Below are 22,673 nucleotides of genomic sequence, written 5' to 3'. Positions count from 1 at the left end.
CAACGCGGCACCCACGCGTGCATACCTAGGAGGAGCCAGCAGTGGCGGACGTAAACCACAGAGCGTGCAGTGCGGGCCCTGGGAGACTTAGGAGATGGGCGGAGACTCATTTCACCTTTGCACTTCCTACTCCTTTACGGCACGGTGATGTGCGCCATCCCACCCCTTCCGTGAGGCCTTCCCTGGTTCCCTCATCCAGCTGGAATCGCCCTCCACTGTTTTCCCTTGTTACTTTGCATGTTACGTGGGGTATTTATTACAAGCTCTATGCTAATTTGTATGCTAGTCTCTCCCCTTCACTGGGTCGGAAGCTCATGAAAGTCAGGCTCAGGTCCTCTTTGTTCCTGAGTCTTCAGCCCTTTGCACCAGGCCTGGCACAGGCTAAGTGCCCTGTCACTGTACTGTGCGCTCAGTGCCTTGGGCTCCAGCGTCCTCAGCTCTCCTGGGCCCCATGCTTCTCGGGGCCATGCGGCTGACCCACATCTGACTTCTCTGTGAACCAGCCCATTGTGCATTCAGGTTTAATGTCTAAGATTCTCTGGCTCTGCCTCTCCCCGCCTTCACCTCAAGGACCCAGCCTGCTTGTCCTCAGATGCCAGTTCACGGCTCAGTTTACTGGCCCCAGAGGGGCAGCACCTTGTCTGGGCGTTGATTCTGAGGGTGGCTCTGGTCCCCTCCCAACTCCCGCCTCCCAGGCCAAGACTCCACCCTCGGAAGCTGGCAGCTGCAAGGTTTCTGGAGCTGGAGAGCAAAGGGGAACAGGCCAGAGATCTGGGTTGTGTGTGACCCCAGCAAGAGGCGTCCCTTTGTGGGGCTTGGTTTCTTTATTTCTATGATAGAAATCATCTTAAGTGCTTCTACAAGATGGTCAAGTAGTCGCATTTCATGGAGGTGAAAGGGCTTTGTGCTGGGGTGGCGGGGAGGTGAGGGTCGTTACTCTTGCAGGAATCGTTTCCACCCCTTGTGCTCCGTTTGGCCTTTGTCTCTCCTGAGTCCTTGGAAAGTGGTGCAGAACCATGGGCTTGGATGAGCCACCCTCCCGCGGGGAAGCGGCACCATCCTTGGGGCAGGTGGGGGCAGGAGGTCCAGGGAGAGTCCTCCGTATACCTGCCCGGGCTTCCTGTGGTCAGCGCTGCATGTTAGGGGCCGGGCGTTCAGCATGGACTCAGCCTCCGGGCAGGGCTGGGGGTGTGAGCTGGGGCTGGGGCTGAGAGCCCCGTGCGTTCGGGGCCAGGTCAGCAGCCCACCTGTGCTCTTCTCTCTGCAGGGTGCCAAGTACCGAGGCTCCATTCATGACTTCCCTGACTTTGACCCCAGCCAGGATGCCGAGACTCTGTACAACGCCATGAAGGGCTTCGGTGGGTGCCGGCGCCGGGGGTGGGGCCCGCGGAGCAGGATTCACTGGGGCTCGGGGGTGTCCCCACACGTGGGCCCAGCCCAGAGCCCTTTCGGTCACGGGGGATGAGATGGTGACACATACTCACTCATTCTTTAGTCTCCTCTTTTATTATTTTTCATAATCTTAAAATGAACTATTCCAGACCAATAAAAAAAGATCTAAAGAGCAGTAGAAGCTTCACCCGTAGACCTGCCGTCCATCTTAAGAAGTAGAACTTGCTTGCTCATAGAGTTGAAACCTCCGTGGTTGGTCTCCCTCCTGATAACATCATCCTGCCGTTGCTCCCGGGGGTAACCACTGCCTTGAACTTGCTGCTTATTATTCTCTTTTGTTTTCCTTGTCACTGAAAGAATCTCGTCCTGTGTGTTAGGACACCTGGCTTTTTCTAAGCCAGGCCCATTGGGATACCTCGGGTGAGTCCTGGCCCCCCCTGTGCCTCATTTTTCTTACTCACGTGATGAGGAGCTGATTCATGGGCTCTCCGAGCTCAGATACTACATGTGCTAGGAACCCCTCAGCCGGGGCTTGTCAGATCCCTGTAGATCCTCCCCTCCCACGCCGCTGCCTCACATGCACAGAAGGCTGATGAGGACTGTAGGGAGCAGCCCTGGTGGGCTTCCTGGAGGCAGATTGGGAGGGGGTGACAGGTGCATCCCCTCTTCTAGGCAGTGACAAGGAGGCCATCTTGGAACTGATCACTTCCCGGAGCAACAGGCAGAGGCAGGAGATCTGCCAGAACTACAAGTCCCTCTATGGCAAGGTAACCATGGCAACCAGAGGATTGTGGGATGGGGACGGGGGAGTGATTGCATTCAACTGTGTGTTCATCCAGGGCCTTTCTTGGAAATTTTACCCCAGGTCAGCCTCTGTGCCTTCACTTCTGCCTTCCTTTTTCCTTCTCTCAGTCAGGCAGGGACCACTGAGCCACAGATAACATCTAGAGCACCGGCTACATGCTGGGCGCTCTGCTAGGTCTTAGGGCTACACAGGTGAATAATACACGGGTGGGTGTCAACTCTGCAGACTCACAGATGGTGCAAGAGATGCACAATAAACAAGCAAACAACGGTGAGGAGGAGGCACAATGCTGTGCACTTGGTCCTGCCATTTGCAAGCTGCATGCCTTTGGGCAAGTTACCTGGCATCTCTAAACCCATGTCTTAAGGGTGATGTTAATGCGTACCTCCAGGAGTGATGATTAAATGAGATTACTTAGCCCAGTGCCTGTACAGAGTAAGTGCTCGTTAAATGTAATTCTTATCATTATAACTGCTCTTCCCCATCCTCCTCCATCTCCTCCCCCCTGCTCCCCCCTCCAGGACCTCATTGCTGACTTGAAGTATGAGCTGACGGGGAAGTTTGAACGACTGATTGTGGGTCTGATGAGGCCACCTGCCTATGGTGATGCCAAAGAAATGAAAGATGCCATCTCGGTAAGAGGCGTGGGTCTGCATGTGTGTTGGGGGTGGGGAAGTGGTTCATGGGGAGATTTCAGCCTCTACAGCAGGTCTTCAGTGAGCCCTACACACCCCTGGCACGTGTGCCCTGCCTCATGAGGCAGCTTGCCCGCATCCCATCCCAGGGGCGTGCAGTCTCCTCCAGGTGGACAGAGGTGGGGCAGACGTCAATGTGGGGCTCACACCCGCTCCCCCCAGCAGCTGACAGTCCTGAGGAAGCAGGATTCAGGGATGTGGAAACAGATTGTATCCAACACCCAAGGGCCAAGGGCATCCTAAAGGAATTTTGGAGAGCACTCCCTGGGCTAGGGTGGCTGGAAAGGGCGTCACAGAAGATAAGAGGATGGCTCTGGGCCCAAAGGCTGGAGAGAATTTGGTTGGTCAGAGTGGGCAGGTCACTGCAGATTGGAGAGGAGATGGCAGGAGCTGGGGTGGGGGTGTGTTCAGGATACGAGCAGCCAGCTCAGTCTGGTGGAGTTGGAGAGTTGCTCCCTACAAAGCAGGGAGAGATCAAAAGCCTTTGAGTGTACTGAGCACTTTACAGATTCTAAAGTGCTATGATGCTTGCCTCAGATGAGCTATTAAACATGAATTTGTTTCATAAACTAATAAAATTAGCAGTGTTGGAGATGATGACCTTCTCAATCTTCATGTGAGTTCAGCAGAGCAACTAGTGTCATCTCCATTTTACAGATGTGAAAACTGAAGCCCAGAAAGATACAGTTTTTTATGAAAGGTTACAAAGCAAGCTGCAGGCAGAGGCGAACCTAGAATCCATGTCTTTCGATTCTCTGGGCAGCAGCTCCAGATCGGTGCCTGAGAGCTCTGGTCGGAGCCCCCTGTGTGCTGGGGATTTCCTAGCTTGGCCACCCCAGGTTCCCACCTTGCGGCAGGTGGCCTCCCATCCCAGCCCTTGACTCACATGGCCTTTCTTTTCTCTCAGGGCATTGGTACCGATGAGAAGTGCCTCATTGAGATCTTGGCTTCCCGGACCAATGAGCAGATCCACCAGCTGGTGGCAGCGTACAAAGATGGTAAGATGGGTGGGAGGGGCCATGCAGGTTTTTCACATACTGTATGAGGGTGATTGCAAGAGTAGGGATCTTAAGACTCTATCCATCCATCTTTCCTTCTTCCCTCTGATCTGTCCTTCCATCCATCCGTCCATCCAGTAAGTTCCAGCTCTGTGCTGGGCAGTGTGCTAGGTTCTCAGGATATGATGGTCCCTGTGTAGTCCCTGCCTCTGAGAGCTTCTAGATTAATGAGGTAACGGGGGATATAGACAATTAAAGAGGCAAATAAAGAAACATGATGATGACACGTTGTGGTGAAGAGTTATGAAGGAAACAGATGAAAAAAAAACATCAGGTTTTAACTGGGGAGGACATGATTCAGACAGGTGATTGGGGAAGCCTGTCTTGGGAGGAAATGAGAAGGAGCCAGCTGTATAGAGTGGGGAGAAGACCCAGGCAGGAGAGGGAACAGCAAGTCCAGACGCCCTAGAGCACAGTGAGCCTGGTGTGCGGTGTGAAGCTAGAGCGGTAGAGGGTGAGGCCAGGTCACACGGGGCCTTGCAGACCAGGAGAAAGAGATGTGTATTCCAAGTCCCGCGCGAAGCAGGGGAGCCCGTGATCACTATGGGCTTTAAGACGGTCACTCTTGTTGCTGTGGATTGGAGAAGCAGAGAGAACGGTCAGAAGGCTGTAGCCACTGTCCACGTGAGCGATGGCCGTGTCTGGAGTCAGACGGCACAGGTGGGCATAGAGAGCGGTGGGCAGATTCCAGTTCAGTACAAAGAACTGTGAAAATACACCCTGGGTCTTGCCATGGCCGTCCTGGGGACTGGGTTTCGGGATTTGTAACAAATACCTGATCATTTTAGGGGCAGCAGGGACCTTTCTCCTGGGTCCCTGGGGCGTCCTGGGGATGAGACTAGAGGTTGTGTTCCTTCCCTGCAGCCTATGAGCGAGACCTGGAAGCTGACGTCATTGGGGACACCTCCGGCCACTTCCGGAAGATGCTCGTGGTCCTGCTGCAGGTGGTCCACCCGTCCCCAAGCTCTCTGCTGGGTTACTGAAGGCTGTGGACACCTTCTCCCTGTTTCCCTAGACAAGAGTGGCTTCTCGGGAGTAAAGTCCTCATTGTTTTGGCTGTGCCTCCCTCTCTGCCCATTTGATTATCTTCAAACTTGAGGTGGTTTCTCTCTGGCTCACCTGGGTGTAGAATCTGAGCATCCAGGGTCTCTTCTGTCCCCCATGGTTTGCACCAGCAGGTGACCGCGTTTCCTTCCACACACCTTGTCTCTCTGTGCCCAGGAATATCCTCTCCTGTGTCCTCTTCACATGCACCCCTTGCCCCTCCTCTCCAGCCTCCCTCCTGCCATGGCTTCCCCAGCCACTGCCTGTACCTGAGGACGCCGGCAGGGGCGCCAGCAGGGCCGTGGCATTTCTGGGGCTGCCTGCCTTCCATCTCCCGCAGCCGGGCCCTGCTGCTCCCTCCCACCCAAGGAGGACGTAGAAAAGAGCCAAAGAGGCTGCACACTGGTGTCCACGGCTGGATTCCACTTGCCAAGTTGGTTTTTTTTTTTCCATTGTTCATTTCCCCTACAATGTGTTTTTTAAAGAAACACTGAGTTCGTGGCTACCATTTAAAACGAGGGAGATTTTGTTCGAAAACCAGATCTCTGGATTCTTTTGAATAATCGAAAGTTCTGGCCAGAGCAGGCCTCCCTTCTGCAGTGGCCTGAAGCACACCTCCCACCCTGCCTCTTCCCCTCTACCTGCCCGGCCCCGCAGGAGCCTCTGTGACTGCGGGCCCCGTGGGAACAGGCGCTGAGGTGTCTCAAGCCCAGCTCCAAGGACCAAACCTTTAGAAAGGTTTATATATGAATTAAGCCACCTCTTAATTTATGTATTCTTTCACTCCCTTCACCTCCCCCCACACACATGTGCCAGCAGCTGCTCCCAGTCCTCTTCCTCCCGTCACCATAACAATCCACATTCCACATTAAGCAGCCGGGGAGTGATCAGGAGAAACTTCAGGAGTGGGAAAGTGTGAACTTTGCCCCCATTTTCAAAGCACATGTTCCAGACAGGAGTTCCAGCCCGTATCTTGGAGTCAGGATGTGGCCTCCTCAACATCTAACACCTTAGCGGGGACCGTAAGCGTGCAGGCTCTGTGACCTTAGGCTCAGTCCCAAAGAGAGGCGGGGTGGGATTGAGATCCTGGAAAGCACATCCTGGGGAAGAGGAGATACGCATAGGCTTGACCTCTTCTGCCCAGGTAACCTAGGAGCCCAGGACGGCTGGCGCCTGGCCCCTTGGGATTCGCCTCTATCAATGGGGCATCGGGTGTGGGTGGAGCGACAGGAACACCAGTAATAGGATTTGGTGCCTTCACAGTTTGTGAGCTCAGATCCCAGGGCCCAGTTCTCACTGGTGAATTCTTTGAGTTAAGGTACAGGAGCCCCTAAGAGAATGCAGATAAGCAGACTTTTTTATCTCTTATATTGTAGGGGGCTTCATGGGCCATGCCAGAACTTGTGGCAGGAGTCCTGACCTCAGAGATGTTCTCAGTACAGGGCTCTCTGGGTCCTTTAGGATTGGGACACCTGGAAAGACCTTGGTTATTCTCAGGACTCCCCTGTTTGGTCCAGGCTCCAAGGATGAAGGGAGGAGCCAGTGGGGAGGGACCCTATGGTTCCCTGCAGAATAGATGCTGCAGTCTTGATCCAGTAGCAGCTGAAAGTCACTCCTCCTGGATGCTTCTGGGCTACCACGGATTTCCCAGTCTCCCTTGTCTCTACCACTGGCACCCAGGCTTTCCCCTGGCTCTGGCATCTGAACCACATGTCCCTTGTCTCTCCGCCCAGGGAACCAGGGAGGAGGACGATGTAGTGAGCGAGGACTTGGTGCAACAGGACGTCCAGGTAAACAAGCACGATGGAGGTCCCCGAGGCACAGCAAGGGAGCCCTGAGAGAGGGGAGAGGTTGGGCATCTGGGGAAGGGCTGGAGGCGAAGTAGTTCTCATCAGGTACCAGAAATAACTGACTCACGGCCATCATTTATACGGTGCTTTGTTGGAGAAAGGGCTTACATTATCTTTCAAAGGTACACGACATATGTAAAATTGATGAGATGTATTTTGGAGCTTTCATCATTTGTTCATTAGTTCATTCAGTTAGTTAATATTTATTGAACAATGACTATGTGTTGGGCACTCTGCCGAGCATTGGGGAATTACTATTGAACAAAGACGGTACTGGGAGAAATAGGCATGTATTAATCACACAAACGCCTTCTCTGTGGATATAGCATACCTTCCGGGTGTGCTGAGCCCCCACTATGTGCCAGTAACACGGCAGGGGTAGATACAGAGAATGTAAGACATAATTCCTGTTGTTTGTGGGGAATATAGTGGGGAGCCAAGCATAGAAACACTATAATACACAGTGGATCAAAGCCATAAAGAAATAGAAAGCTGTAGAAGCCTAGAAGAGGGAGGGAGGGAAAGAGAACTCTGCCTAGGGGCATCAGGAAGTGCTCTGAGAACAAATGGGACATTTAATCAAGGCGCTAAAGGTTGAATAGGAGTTTCCCCAGACAGAAAGGGAGAAGGCAATCAAGGTGTATGCAAAGGTCCTGAGGCTACCAGTTACTGGCATGTTCAGGGAACTGGCAGCAGTTGGGAATAGCTTGGCCTGTGAGTTCTGTCTCCTGAGGTTTCCTCTTTTAGTTAAGTCCCACTTCTTCCCCTTCAGGACCTGTACGAGGCAGGGGAATTGAAATGGGGAACAGATGAAGCCCAGTTCATTTACATTTTGGGAAATCGCAGCAAGCAGCATCTTCGGTTGGGTAAGCCCCAGAGAAGACCTATAGCTGCCCCCTTGGGGTTGGGCCAAGCATCCCTCTCTTTTCCTTTTCTGCTAATGGAGCGTGATAGCTGCTTCATCTACAACCCAAGCACTGGTCCTGATGTTACAAGACAGGGGTTTGTTTAGTCCCTCAGTGGAGGCACTCACAGGGTGTTCGGCCCTTCTGTCTCAGCACCGGTCCCGTCTTCACGTTGGAGCGGGAGGCACACACAGCCCCTCGGCAGGCGCAGCATGACTGCACAGTGGCTGTGACGCACACGGCCTCCCTGCCACCTCCTAGGTGCCAGCCCTGCCTTCAGGGTGGCACTCCGGTCCTGGCCACTGTGCCTCCCCTTCTGCAGTCCCTGTTCCTTCCAGTGTTATGGGGGCATCTCGACACCCCTGTCTCTCTGTCTGGCCCAGTGTTTGATGAGTATCTGAAGACCACGGGGAAGCCGATCGAAGCCAGCATCCGAGGGGAGCTGTCCGGGGACTTTGAGAAGCTGATGCTGGCTGTGGGTACGTCCCGACGTTGCATTCCCACGGCCTTCGAGGGATTCAGGGTTTCTGGCCCAGGAGTAAGGGGCTGAGAATGGGTAAAGGGGGATTGAATGGTAGGGGGATGGGAGGAGGAAAACCAGATTATTTGTCCTCAAGCCAGACATTCCAGGAGTCAGTATGTCTGAGCCTGGGGTAGGCTGTGTGTTTGTGCTTTGAGGGGAGAGCTGTGGTCCAGCCCTCATCTTCAAGCCCAGAACTGTCCCCCACCAAGACTATTTCAGGTAGCCAGGTCCTGGCCTGCTCTGCCAGCAGGATCCAGAGGTTCAGCCAGTATCTTTCTGTCGAAGCAGAATCTAGAGAAACAGCTTTCCCAGCCCCACCCCAGATGCTTCCTGGGCCCAGTTCCCTGTGAAACCCTAAAGGTCTAGGAAGATGAAGTGGGTCTTTGCAGTGCCCTGCTGCGTTACAGTAGGCCCCCCTTGTGATTTCTCTAGCTGCTGGGTTTGTGATTAAAGTGGGTGGGTCTGAAAAAAATAGCAATTAAATTTGCTCTAGAGGAGGAGAAGGGATGGAAAAGTACCAGAAATAAGTAAGGATAGGTTGAATAATAGGATTTTATAGAGAATCATTCAGGGATTTAAGGAAAAAGCTCTTATAGCTGAAACGGTAGATAATGAAGATAGCTTTAGAAGCCACACTTAAGAATGATTAAATTAACGCATAATTATAAAGAGATTCCTTGTTTTCCTTTTAGTTATTCTGTTTATTTTGTAAAGGAAATAAATATTTAAGGAAAAAAGTGGGTGGGTCTGGGGTGCTCTGGCCTGCGGGTTATCAGGAATTAAGGTTCTTCCCGGGTTTGAACTCGGTGGCCCCCAAGGAATAGAAACAAAGAAGGGTTCAGGCCACCTCGTCGTCCTTCCGAGGCAGCCGGAGTAACTACGTCTTCCTCCCTGTTCTCAGTGAAGTGCATCCGGAGCACCCCCGAGTACTTTGCTGAAAGGCTGTTCAAGGCCATGAAGGTGCGTGGTGGGGTTGATGTGAATGAGGTTGGGGGAGGGGGCTCGGCCCACCCCCACAGGCCTGCCGGGACTCTTTGGCAAATTCTTGGGGTCCATTAGCCAAAAGGAGCCCTCAAGGGATTGGCCACAGGACAGGGTGAGGGGACTTTGACCCCGGTGAGCTCCAGAGCCTGGGAGGCTGCCTGGTCACACACCTTCCCACCCAGATACCTGCCCTGACCTCACAGTTGATCAGAGCGTGCAGTGACAGCCAGCCAGGTGGGTTGGAAGCCCATGCACTTAAAAAATACTAATTAACCAGAATGTTTATATATAGTGTACGTAAGTAAGTAAAAAATTATTGGCGTTGTCTGCTAAGATTCGTGATGTTCATCCCTGGGACCCAGTGATTCCACTCTGGGCGTCGAGTGCTTCCCAGGGCTCGACACACACGACACCCAGGAACTCATGATGTTTCAGAGCACCCCGGGGTAAACGAATGCAGTTCTTTGCTGCCAGAGGTCGTAGGCCCGAAGTCCCTGCGTGGCCATCCCACAAGGTCGAGCGGACCGCATGTAGCCCACTCCCCGTCTTCCAGTGCCAGTGTGCGCTGGACATCGTCCCTGCAGAGATGTCTGTTTGTATGATGTGTTCATAGGAACATTCCTAGCACCATTGTCCATATTATGAAAAAACTAGAAACAACCCAACATCCTTCAGGAGTAGCATGGAAAAATAAATGCATTGTGGTATATTTACAAAGTTCCAAAATGTGCAAATCTAAACGATATATTGCTTAGAGTTACAAAGTTAGGTAAAATTATAAAGGAAGTCAAGGATGGGAATGACATGAGCAGGGAGGAAGGAGATGAGAGCGGGAGGGCCCCACAGGGAGCTTCAGAGGGTTTGGCAACGTTCTGCCTCTTTTGTTCTTAATTTTAACATTTTATTACAAAAATTGTATTTGCAACTGAGCTCGGGGCTGTCAGTATTCCAGCCTCCTCTCAACTCCCTGTCCCCCAAACCTACTTGTCTTCCAGGGCCTGGGGACCCGGGACAACACTCTGATCCGCATCATGGTCTCCCGCAGTGAGCTGGACATGCTGGACATCCGGGAGATCTTCCGGACCAAGTATGAGAAGTCCCTGTACAGCATGATCAAGGTGAGGCGCTCACGGGGGGTGCAGAGAGGGCTGGGGAACCTTGAAGGAGAGAAGGCGCTGGCCTGGAACGCTGGGAGTCTCGTGGGAATTCCAGGAACCTCTGCCTGTGGCACCTTCAGGGAATTTAAGGCAACTCAACAGAGAAGCTAGGGTCCAGGGTCCTGGTAAGACAGGAGGCACCTCTTGAGAGGAAGGCAGGGCTGGGTCGTGACGAGCACGAAGCTGGATCCCGGACGAGGACTCCATCCCTAGGGCAGTGAGAGTTCAGTCTCCCGGAGGCAGCGGGAGGCATTGAAGACCACAGAGGAGGGTCCGCTTGGGACCTGTTGGCCCTGGGCCGGGCGATGACTCTGGGCGCTCCAGCCGATGCGGCTTGGTCAGAGACACATGTAGAGCTGCGTTGTTGCTCCTTGTTTTGGGTGACTGGGATAACGCTTTCTGAGTTCCTGCTGTGCTCCCCAAAGTGTGTTTCTAAAGAGGAGTTTTATAGGCATTACAAGCAAAAATGTCCCATGGGAAAGTGCTTGGAAAGAACTAGAATAAGCAAAGATAAGTCAGTTTCTTCAGCTCAGAACTTCTCACAGCCTCGACTAGGGCATGTCCATTACAAAGCTCCAAGAGGGACAGAGAGTGCAGCACGTCTGTGAAATGCACATTTGCTTGTTTGGTTTTGGCATTTCTCAGGGTTTTTGGTCATAGAGCCCTGTTTTCATGGACTGTTTCCCTTGGGAGGACTGGGCTGGGGATTATCTGGTGGCAGGGGTGTGCTGGGGCCAGCTCGCACTGGCTTGGGAAAGCATCTCTTCTTAATTCCACATTCAGTGAGATGTTGGTAGCTTGGAATTGTCCATTGAAAGTTTTACACCATGGAAATTGGCAGGTGCTACAAATCCAGGCTGTTGGCTTGCTTGCTTTTCTTCTCTCTCTCTTTCTTCCTTTTTTTCCCAAAAAGCCAGTTGTTAAATAGTTACTGGCACACCATTGTTTGGTCTCAGTCGCCTCCAGACAGGGGAGAGTCGGGGCTGCTGTGAATACGTGGTCAGCCTCCCCCTATTTGGGGCTATGCAGAGCCTTCCCTCCTTGTCTGAGAATCTCGGCGCTGGGCGAGACGTGGTAACCTTTCTCTCTCTCTCCCCAGAATGACACCTCTGGCGAGTACAAGAAGGCTCTGCTGAAGCTGTGTGGGGGAGACGATGAGTAAGTGGCCGCTTGGCCCTGGGGGGTGGGGAGTGGCCTCAGGTGTGGCGGGCCGGATTCTCCTGGCCTCATCCTGGTGAATGGGTGGATGGACCGGATGGGCTTGGGGATTCCTCGGAGGCAGGAGCAGCGCAGGTGAAAGTGTGAGTGTGCGTATATGTGAGCGGGAGTGTGGTCTCCCTTACGTGGAGATGCCTGCTCTTGTGAACTTGGAAATCAGTCCGGAGGTGTGGACCAGGAATCAGAATATGAGGGTCTAGGCCCTGCTACTTACTGCATAGCTGCTTCTCACTTTTTCTCACCCAGTAAATGGATAAAATACAGATGGCTGCTCTGGCTACTCATTTATTCAGCCTGCCCGTATGAAGTGCTCCCCGAGTGCAGGCGTTGTGGGGAAGTCATGATGAAGCCCGCAGCCTAGAAAGGCGGACAGACCAGGGCGTGCATACAGGGCAGCCCTGTAACCAGGGAAGGTACACGTGCCTCTGAAAGCACATGCAGGTGGCAGGTGCACTATGCCAGACTCGGGGGAGGCTCCCAGAAATAATGAGGCTGAGGCGAGGAGGAGGTGAAGGCGGGGCCTGGAGGGAGAGTGTTTGGGGTGCAAAGAAGGCCTAGAGGTGAAAAGGCACAGCCTGGCTCATGCACGTGACTGAGGTCACACTTTTGTAGCATGCAGGGAGAGAAGAGGCCAAGAGGTGCAGGGCCTGGGGCCCCTTCCTGGCATATGAACCTCACCTAAGTGCATCAGAGAGCCATTGGGGGATTAAATTGGGGCATGACTTGACCAGATCTGTGTGCTAGGAAGGGAATTTCAGGTACCCTGATTTCCCTTCTCTGAGGCTTGTAAGGATCCAGTGAAGTAGGAGATAGGAGAGCCTCCTGTTTACCTTTGGTAGATGCCTGGGGCTGGCTCAGCTCAGCAGAGAGTTCCCTAGGGACTAAAACACCCAGGTGCTTTGCAGGAAGACAAGGGGAGATAGCATGGCCATAAGCTGGTCTTGGTCATGTTTGAGAGGGGAGACTGGGATGGAAGTCACTCAAATTGTAAGGAAGAAAGGGGAGGTGGAAGGATTGGAGAAATCCTCTCCTGCGTGGGACCTGGGGTCAGGAAGACCGCTGGCTAGAGCCAGCATTGCAGAGGGTGGGCGTTCCTCGGAAATGGAGGGAGGGCTCTGGTGAATGGGGAAGGCTCAGGCTGGAGAGAAGATAAAGCCAGATGGATTTACGTCAAGTGTGTGTTGGTGTGTGTGCGTATGTGGGTGTGTGTTGGTGTGGCGTGGCCCACGATGACCTTCCCTCCTGTCCTCTCCGTAACCCCTCCATTCCAGTGCTGCTGGCCAGTTCTTCCCGGAGGCAGCGCAGGTGGCCTATCAGATGTGGGAGCTTAGTGCAGTGGCCCGAGTAGAGGTCAGACCCTCCCCACCTCCTGCTTGACCTCTTGACTACAAGCTTCCACTCTTCTGCTCGCACCTTGCTGCTGCTCTGGTTGGCACCCAGCTGCCCCCTGGTGGCCAACCTGAGACACTGAGTCTCTCGTCTTGAAGCTTCCTGTTCTCCGTGGAGTGATGGATGGGTGGGCGGGCACTCTGGTGTCGGCATCCGATTCTGCATTAACCTCTAACACGCTGGGAAGGGTTCTGGCCCACTAACTACTAACAGGCCTTGCTGAATGGAGACCTGGGTTGGTTCTTTGCAGGGGCCTATCCCATCCTGGGTTTGGAGGCATGGAAGCTGAGAACAGATGGGCACCTCTGGGTGCACTGGATTCTGGGTCCCCCTGACCAGCCTCAGGCCCAGGGTCCACAAAGGGCAAGAATGAAAGTTTCACAGACGTACTCAGGGCAAACCAGTCCAGGGACGAATAGTACTTGGCCCCTACAAAAATGTTCGGTACCTCGGGCTGTGTCACTGACTCGCTGTGCCGCCTTTGGCCAGACTCCAGCTCTAAACTGAGGGAGTTAGACATGCCAGCCTGGATGGCCTCCAGGATGCTCTAGGATAGCGCTTCCCAAATCACAAGGCAAGGGCCGTCATTGCAGACCGTCTTAAGACACATGAGAAATGAATTGAGTTTTGGCGGGGGGACATCGATGGCATTAGGTAACACTGAACCTCACACAGAGAGAAAGCTACTCCTCGGGGATTCCATCAACCTTGCTGCTCATGTCAAAGAAGGAGGCTCAGTTTGGTGCCACATCCCTGCCACAGTTGCTGGTTTTCCTGTTTCACAAAGAGCTGAGAGAGCTAGCTTCAAGTTTAGAGCTTCTGGCTAGCAATGGTGTCTGTTAAATTTGATGATATTTTAAAATATGGATTTTTTTTTTTTTGGTTTTATGACATTTATTTTCGTGGATTGTTGTCTGTTATGGTGCATGACACCAACTTTCTATTCATGATAGTGAAAGAAAGTTGTTTTCATTCATTAATTCATTGAATAAATATTTTTTGAGTGCTTACTCCTGTGTCGGGCACTGCTGTGGGCACTTGGGAAATACCAAAGAACAGGACAAAAATCCTTGCCCTTTAGGTGTATTTAAATGCACTTCAAAATGAATGCATTCAAGTAAAATAGAAAAGAAGTTGAATTAGCTGAATCAAGTTAAAATATTAGAAAACAGCATAGAGTGCACACAAATATGGAAAACTTTACGAAGATCATTCAGGAGTGATTGAAATTTGGGCAGCTCTGTTCTGGTATTTGAGAACATTTCAGTTGCCTTTTCAGGGAGAGTGTTTCTTTGAGAGTCAGGAGGGCCTTGGGGACAGGGCAGGGGTCTGAGGGGCTGGGAGCCAGTGGAGCCAGATGAGAGCTGACTCCTGGGGCAGGAGCCCGGCCACTCTTCCCTTGACAGTGCTTGCCCTGCTCCCAGGCCTGGGCCCGTCTCTCTCTCTCTCTCTCTCTCAGCTCTAGGCAGGGGTCTGTCTGCTGTGCCTTCACCCCCGCCTCTTTCCCCCCAAGCTGCTTGGTTTGGGGCTCATGGGGACAGCCCCCTCTCCCTCGCATGCTCCTCTCTTGGCCTGGCCCCCTGGGGGGCCCCCAGACACTTGCTGAGTCATCTTCTGCTTCTTGCAGCTAAAAGGAACCGTGCACCCAGCCAGGGACTTCAACCCCGATGCAGATGCCAAAGCATTGCGGAAAGCCATGAAGGGGCTTGGTAAGGGGCCCGTGAAAGGGGCCGGGCTGGCCTGTGGGGCAGCAGCTCTGGCAGTGGGCCCGACAGGGGCAAGAGCTGAGGCCTCAGACTGGGGTCTGCAGGATGACGAGGACTTTTATTTGCCTTGAGTCTCCACCCTCCTGGAGCCTCCCACTCCCTGAGTATAGGGAGGAGGGGAGTGAGGGGGTTTGTAAGGAAGTTGGCACCAGCCCTTCCTGGAGACCAGGGTGCTCCCAGGCTCTCAAGAGCATTGTCCTGGTGTAGAGGAAAGACTGGCTGATAAGCAAAACTGGGGTTTTGCTTGGGCTTTGCTGCTGACTCACTGTGTGACTTTGGGCAAGTCCCTTAACTCACCTGGGTCTCAGTATCCCCATGCATAAAATAAGGAATGTGGACCCTGAATCTTAAGATCTCAAATTCGGTTGGGGGGGGAGCGCCCCCTGCTGGTCACCCATTTCCAGGCCTCCATTTGTCCCTGGTGAGAAGACCTGCCTGTGGGTGGATGGCCGTCCTCAGGAAGGCCAGCGGGGACAGAGCATCTGGGGTTTGGCCTCCATTGCCGTCCCCGCTCCCCACTCTGTCTAACAGCACCTCCCAGGGGGCCTTGGGTCAAGTCCTTTACCTTCCAGGCCTCATTTTCATTTGTCTCATGGGAATACTAATATCTACCAAGCACATCTGGGACTGTAAGGAGACAGGGCTAAAAATGCTCTTGACGCATCGAGTCCTGTGCCAGGTCTGAAGCTGATGGCATTAACCTGAGGGGCAGGGAGTGGTACCCTCATGCCTTCCGGAGTCAACCTGCTGTGGTTAAAGGGGCTTTCGAGGAGTTGCAGAGAAAGGACATAGGGTTCCCAAGGGGACTTAGGTTGTCTGGTTGGAAGAATTCCTTAATAACCCCCCAGCTCTTCACGATACAGGTGTGGAAATCGAGTCCCAGAAAGAGGAGGGGGCTTGCCCAAGGGGACAGCCATTTTCAGAGCCGGGACTAGAACTCAGAGGCCCTGACACTCAACCCAGTGGTCTCTGCTCCCCCAGGGGTCTTTTTTCTCAACCTGTGGCATGACAGAAGGAAGTACAGAAAGGAATCCAGGGGAAGTTAGTGGCTTGGGCCAGAAGCAAGGCTCTTGCAGGGGCTTGGGGACGAGGCTGCCTAGCCTGGTCTCTCCCCTGACAAAGGATGGATGGGGCCCATTCCTGGGGGAGATGGGGAAGCTGGGCCTAGGCCTTCCTCTGAGCTGTGGCTTTGGGGACTCAGGGACTGATGAGGACACCATCATCAACATCATCACGCACCGCAGCAACGCCCAGCGGCAGCAGATCCGGCAGGCCTTCAAGTCTCACTTTGGCCGGGTAAGGACCTCCAGCCCTGCATCCATGCTCCTCCTCTGGTGGGCTCAGCCTGTCACAGCTAGCTCTGCGCCTGCGCCTTCATGGCAGTGGGACCTCCTGTGGCCCTGTGTTCCTGGAGTGTGTCCAGTGCTGGATTTGGGCTGCCTGTACACCCATCTCCTCCCTCCACGTTCCTTGTGATCAGCAGCAGCTGTGTGACTGGCTCCGCTTGGGGCTGATGTTGGCATGACTTTGGCTCCGCCCTTTACAGGACTTGATGGCTGACCTGAAGTCTGAGATCTCCGGAGACCTGGCGAGGCTGATTCTGGGACTGATGATGCCACCAGCCCATTACGACGCCAAGCAGTTGAAGAAGGCCATGGAGGTAAGGTGTGGGCACCAAGGGCATGGGGTCCAGACTGTGCAGGTGCTGGGGAGGAACAGGCGTGCCTCCCAAGCCCAAGTGGGTTGGCTGTAACTCCTTGGTAGAGCCCCTTCCACATCTATCCTGGGTTGAGTTAGTTAGCTCAGTTACTTATCTCGTTAAGCCACCAGGCAGGACTTCTATTTTGTCCCCATTTTACTGAGCCTTGGGGCTTAAGTTACTTGGTCAAAGTCACAGCATTAGAAAGTAGCAAAGCTAGAATTTGGACCAAGTCTGTCTGACGCCAGAGACTGAGTTGACAACCACATGAAACTACTAGAACTTTTGGCTCCTAAAGGATTAAGAGGAGAACAGACGTTCCCTGGACAAAGCAAATTGAGACTGTTGTCCTTTTAAAGTTCCTGGACAAAAAAGTAAATGACTTAAAAACATGGAATTAGGAGAAGGATGGGGTAGACCGTGTGTCTCAGGACACTCTGAGGATAAGGCTGTCCTCACCACATGCCAGCTTTTAATAAAGAGACCATTGAAGATCTCCTTCAGATCGGAGAACCTAGGGACTGCTGAATACTGGGCAGTCACCTCCCAGGACAGAGAATGTGTCTTACTTTTTTTTTTATAGTCGTCAACCCAGCAGCTCGCAGAGACTGGTATGTAACGGGTGTTTAACAGATATGTGAATCTATGAATCAGTCAACCAGCCTTGTTCACCTCTCTCCCCTCCCACAAAGTGGGGACCTTAGAGTAATGGGTTCCCCAAGCTGCCTCAGTCCACATAGCATCCATTAAATCCAACAAATATCACTTGTTGTTTTCCTTAAAGCCCAGAACTTTGTTTCTTCCGACAAATACGTTTTTCACCAGGAAAATATACTCAAAGCAAAGAAGGAAGTAGAAACCACCCGTGACCCTTCACCCACCCAGAGACCCCAGCCACTGTTACCTTGTGATGTGTGTCCTCTGTCCTTTTTATGCATTTATATATATAAGTGTTTATACTCAGATACATATATGTATATGCATTTTTATAAATGCATACTCATATACAATATATTTTTTTTAAATTTTTATTCCAAAGCATTTCTCATGGGAGGGTCTGGAAATCTTGACAAGCTGGCATGGTCAGCCTTGATTGTGCCAAGATCTGGTCTGGGGGCCATGTCTAAGGGTAAAGAGAAAATCCAGGAAGGCTTGGCCTGAGTTTTCACCTGCGCAGTTTCTTGGAGCAGGGGTCTCCTTGGCCTGGGCCCCTCAGGCCTCTGCACGGGGATCGGGGCTGTGGTTCACATCCTCTGTACCGTGATCTTCTAGGGAGCTGGCACAGACGAACAGGCTCTCATCGAAATCCTAGCCACTCGGACCAATGCGGAAATCCGGGCCATCAACGAGGCCTATAAGGAGGGTGAGTGTTGGGGACAGTGCAAGAAGAGCCGGGCCCTGGCTCCTGACCTCACCCCACAGCCCTGCCCCGTCTCCCTTCTCCCAGGCCACGAGGCTTTGATAAGCCCCTTGGCTGTGTATCTGGGGTAAGGGTGCCCCAGACAGAGTCCCAGCAGGACAAAGGCCTGGAGGTAGATGAGGGTTTGGCTGGGAGTGAGGGAGAGAGCATCTGGGCTGCTGGAGAGGGAGGGTGGCTTCGTGGGCGCGCGGCCTGTGTGGTCACACAGGGCCCATGCTGGCAAAGCCCCGTGCCTGGTTACGTGCTATGCTATAGCCATCTTGAAATTCTAAATAATTTTTTTAACGAGGAATCCCGTATTATTCTGGAACACCTTAGCGTCAGTCAGAAACGTTTAAGCTCTTTCGTTTATAAGCAGCTTTAAAATGATAGAATCTCTGAGCAGGGCAGTGACATGATCAGAGCCGTGCTTCTGGGTCTAGTAACTTCCCTGCAGGAGGGAAGGTAGGAGAGGGAGTGAAGACAGGGAGGCTGTTGTATGGGAGGGGGGGATGCAGTGAGACTGAGCAGGGACAGGAGCTCAGGGAGGTGATGGACCGGTGGGCACCTCACCATCAAAACCAATAGCAGGATGGCTAGGTGCCCCCAAGAACCAGCTACAAACTCCTTCGTTCCCGCCACCCCAGCCAACACTGGTCTGGCTTAAGTCTGAGCTTCTAGGACCCCCTTTCCCCACGTCCTTCTTGACCAGCAGCTGCCCACACCCCTTTCTCTGTCTCAGACTATCACAAGTCCCTGGAGGATGCGCTGAGCTCAGACACATCCGGCCACTTCAAGAGGATCCTCATCTCTCTGGCTACGGTGGGTGAATCACGGCCCTGGGCCTGCCTGTCCCTCTGGGGCCCTGGGAGTAGGGGAAGGGTTGCTGCAGGGAAGGACAGGGAGTTCAGAATCTACTTCTGATGAAGAGAGGATCTGTTGCCCTCCTGCCTCCTCAGAATCTCATCACTGAGACAGTTACTGCCTTGTGCAATGCCTTTTCCCTTGTTCACTTTTCAAAGCTGGCTTAGTGTCACCTTCTCCAGGCAGCCCTCCGTGATAGCCCTCAGCCTGACTTCTTTTGGCCCTCAGCTAACGGGACAAAGCCACGTGGGTGGCTTTTCCCTGTGTCATCATCTGGGATCTTCTGTTACCATCTCTTGAATTCCTGCAACCCAGATGCTGGGCGCTAATGCACAGCTACTGCAAGCTCACTGTGTCTGAGTCGGGCCTTGGGCTAAATGCCTTCCCGGAGGTCGTGTTAATGCTCGTGACTGCCTACCCTATGGAGGCAGGATCCTTGTCCCCCTGTTACAGATGAGGGAGAGGGTTCAGAGAGGTGAGTGTCTGAGCAAGGTCCTATGGTTACTGAGAGACAGAGAGGTTGAGTGTTTCGGGGCTGACCTTTCTTCCTTGTCCTACTATAGGGGAACCGTGAGGAGGGAGGAGAAGACCGGGAACGGGCCCGGGAAGATGCGCAGGTGAGACCCCGGCCCCCCATCCTCTCCCCAGGGACTCCAGCTGACATCTGTCCTTGTGGGGCCCTGGCCGTTTCTGAGTGGGGAAGGCGTCTGGCAGGGGTGTGGCAGGTTTGACTGGCGGACACTTAGACTCTGGGCCCCTTGCACCTCTCTACCCTTAGAAGTGAGACGATGACGTTTTCCAGAGCTTTCAGAAAGATACTTGGGAGGATGGCGCTGATCCTACTGACATTTCCTGTGCAAAGAGCAGACCTTGAGCCCTAGACCCTCAGAGCTAGCAGGGACTGACGGATTGTCCAGGCCATGTTACATTTGGATAAAATGGAGGCCCAGAGAGGGTGAATGACTTCTGGACGTCACACAGCAAATCAGTGGGCCAGTTGGAATTGACCTAGAGGGAGCAGGTCGGGGAGCTTGCTGGGAAGGGAGTGAATGTTACAGCACCATTAGAGCTAAAGGATCCTTTGCTGTAACCTGACCACTACAAAACTGCTAGAGTGTCTGAGCACTGAGTATGATGCTGGGGCTTCTTCATACTTTGATATGCCCCCTTTTTCTTACTTCAGGAAAATGAAGCTCCTTACCTATCCAAGGGTACAGTTCCCACGTGGCCATGGTGTGATTTGAACCCAGGCCATACTTAATACCATTTAATATCCTCTGGGACCCAGTAGGCTAATTTCTCTGCGGCTTCCAAACAAGGTAGCTGCTGGTGTCTGGTTGTCCTGCCCCTGGTTTGACATATGGTTGTCAGAAACTGCAGGATTCCATTCAGATAAGGTGCTGCAGATGCGTTATAGTTATGTTTATGGGGGCTTGCCTGGGAACACAGCCCCCTGGAGTGGCTTGCTGAGGTCGCATTTCATTCACTCATTCAACAGATATTTTTTAAGTACTACTATGAGCGGCCCCATTATGCTGTTGAGGGTCTTTGAACCTGGCTTCTTCCTTAGAGCTCACCCCAAATCCGTCCTGCACCCTGAAATTCATCCTCCAGGGAATTCTGCCTGGTGCCTGGTCTACCTATAAGGCGATGCTTCTAGTTGCTGCCAGCAGGGGGCAATGGTGGGCCTCGCTGGTGGCTGCTTTTCTCGAGAGGAGGGCAGAGAGAACCTGGGTGGAGTCAACCAAGGGAGCAAAGCCGCGCCCTGCCCAACTTGGCTGCTTCTCCAGATTCAGATACTAGACCCTGATTTTAGTGTGGACTCATTTTCTTATTAGAAATATTTTATTTCTCAATAATACATATTTTGTAGAAACTTTAGAAAATAGACAAGCACCCCCCCCAAAAAAACCCTTAACCTACTAGTTGTAATTATTGGTACTATCTTAGAGTATATCATTCTAGTTGTCTTATTTACATATATAAAAATGGATTTCTGATTTGTGACAGGTAAAAATGAGTATTCAGTGAATACGGTTACATATCATTTAAAAAAAAATCAACAGCATCATTTAATGGCTAAATACTATTTCATTTAGAAATCTACCAAACTTTTATTTAACCAGCCCTCTCCCTAGTAACAAAGTCTTATCACATTCATGATTGTTTTTTTTTCCTTAGAATAAATTCCTAGAGGTGAATTGAGAATGCTGGAGGAGAATGTTTACAAAAATTGAAGACATTCGATGTGCAGAACTGAGTTCCCCCCTAAAAAAATACTGCACATTAGTGCTTGGCCATGCGTGTTTGCTGGTCTTACACCTCCTCCTTCCCATACTCTCACTCCGGCATCTAAACACCCTCAAGCTCTTGGAAGTCTGGGTCTGTTGTAAACAGGTGACATATATATGTTCAGTGTTCACCTGTTGTCCCACAGTACTTACAAATAGCTTCCCTTTCACTCTCAGTGTCCCAGTGTGAGTAATAAATAACATAGGTGATCTCATTATTATAGACCCAGAGTGAAATGAAGAATTGTGACCATTTATAGATATTTCAATTGCCAGATTATTTATTAACATAATGGCTTTACTGAAATATAATTCATATCCGTACTGTTGACCTACTTAAAGTATACAGTTCAGTGGTTGTTAGTGTCTTCACAGTCTTGTGCAACCATCACCATGATAATTTTAGAACATTTCATCACCCCAAGAAGAAACCCGTACATATTGTAGTTCCCTCTCGTTTCATCCCAACCCCCCCCCCAGCCTTAGGCAACCACAAGTCTACTTTCTGCCTCTACAGATTTGCCTATTCTGGACATTTCATATAAATGGAACCTTATAATATGTAGCCTTTTGTGACCGGTTTCTTTCACTTAATATAATGTTTTCAAAGTTCGTCCATATCATAGCATATATCAGTACTTCATTCCTTTCCATTGCCAAATAATATTTCATTGTATGGATCTATCACTTTAAAAAAAAATCCATTCATCAACTAACAGACATTTGGGTTGTTTCTGCGTTTTGGCTATTATGAATAATGCTGCTATAAACATTTGTGTACAAGTTTTTACATACACATATGTTTTCATTTCTCTTGGGTATATATCTGGGAATAGAATTGCTGGGTCAGATGATAACGCTATGTTTAACTTTTGGAGAAACTGCCCAGATTAATTTTGGCACGAAGTAGCAAAGCTAATAAAGGAAAGCTTTGAGTTGAACATCTGGAAAATTATTGTAGTAACCCACTCACTTTTCATATTACAAATACTATAAAGATGCTTTGAAAATAACAAATATATCTGGGGGTTCTCTGATCCAAATAAGTGAAAAATCTTTTTTTTGTTTAATTTTTAAAAACATCTCCTTTTTAAATAATACTACTAGACTTTTTAGCATAACAAGAAAAACGGTGGTAAAATACACATAACACATCATAAAATTTACCGTCTTAAGCTTTTTGTAGCGTACAGGTCATTAAGTACATTTATGCTGTTGTGCAACTGTCTCCACCATCCATCCACTAAAGTTGTTATCTTGCAAAACTGAAAGTCTGTGCCCATTAAACAGTAACCACCCATTCCTGTCCCCCCAGCCCCAGCCCCCGGCAGCCACCATTCTGCTTTCTGCCTCTAGGAAGCTGACTGCTCTGGGTATCTCCCATAGGTGCAATCGTGTAGTATTTGTCCTTTTGTAACTGGCCTATTTCACTTAGCATAATATCCTCAAGGTTCAACCAGGTTGTTTTTAATATGGAAAAGTATAAATAAGAAACAGAAGCATCCCATAATCCTAGTAGCCCTGATAATGCCTGCTGGGCTTCAAAACAAAAAATAAAAATAATGTAACTTAAAATTTCAGGAAAAATAAAATGCAAAAGCTCTTCCCCCGAGTCCTTCTCCTTAAAGGTGACC

At 51.4% G+C, this 22,673-nt stretch overlaps 1 protein-coding gene across 2 annotated transcripts in view; it reads left to right on the top strand.

The window, feature by feature from the left end:
* The window catches only part of ANXA6 (annexin A6), a 46,536-nt gene that overhangs the window by 13,036 nt on the left and 10,827 nt on the right, over positions 1 to 22,673 (top strand). For both annotated transcript variants that reach the window (XM_031449376.2, XM_031449374.2), the window contains exons 3-20: positions 1,268 to 1,358; positions 2,065 to 2,159; positions 2,719 to 2,832; positions 3,800 to 3,890; positions 4,815 to 4,894; positions 6,728 to 6,784; positions 7,617 to 7,710; positions 8,133 to 8,228; positions 9,174 to 9,232; positions 10,252 to 10,374; positions 11,513 to 11,571; positions 12,903 to 12,981; positions 14,648 to 14,729; positions 15,988 to 16,082; positions 16,333 to 16,446; positions 17,758 to 17,848; positions 18,627 to 18,706; positions 19,312 to 19,365. In XM_031449376.2, the coding sequence (XP_031305236.1) occupies positions 1,268 to 1,358; positions 2,065 to 2,159; positions 2,719 to 2,832; positions 3,800 to 3,890; positions 4,815 to 4,894; positions 6,728 to 6,784; positions 7,617 to 7,710; positions 8,133 to 8,228; positions 9,174 to 9,232; positions 10,252 to 10,374; positions 11,513 to 11,571; positions 12,903 to 12,981; positions 14,648 to 14,729; positions 15,988 to 16,082; positions 16,333 to 16,446; positions 17,758 to 17,848; positions 18,627 to 18,706; positions 19,312 to 19,365 (1,554 nt within the window). The remainder of the gene's footprint in view (positions 1 to 1,267; positions 1,359 to 2,064; positions 2,160 to 2,718; positions 2,833 to 3,799; positions 3,891 to 4,814; positions 4,895 to 6,727; positions 6,785 to 7,616; positions 7,711 to 8,132; positions 8,229 to 9,173; positions 9,233 to 10,251; positions 10,375 to 11,512; positions 11,572 to 12,902; positions 12,982 to 14,647; positions 14,730 to 15,987; positions 16,083 to 16,332; positions 16,447 to 17,757; positions 17,849 to 18,626; positions 18,707 to 19,311; positions 19,366 to 22,673) is intronic.

The sequence above is a fragment of the Camelus dromedarius genome, chromosome 3 (assembly GCF_036321535.1).
Source record: "Camelus dromedarius isolate mCamDro1 chromosome 3, mCamDro1.pat, whole genome shotgun sequence".
NCBI classification, from domain to species: domain Eukaryota; kingdom Metazoa; phylum Chordata; class Mammalia; order Artiodactyla; family Camelidae; genus Camelus; species Camelus dromedarius.
This window is presented reverse-complemented; position numbering and strand designations above follow the sequence as displayed.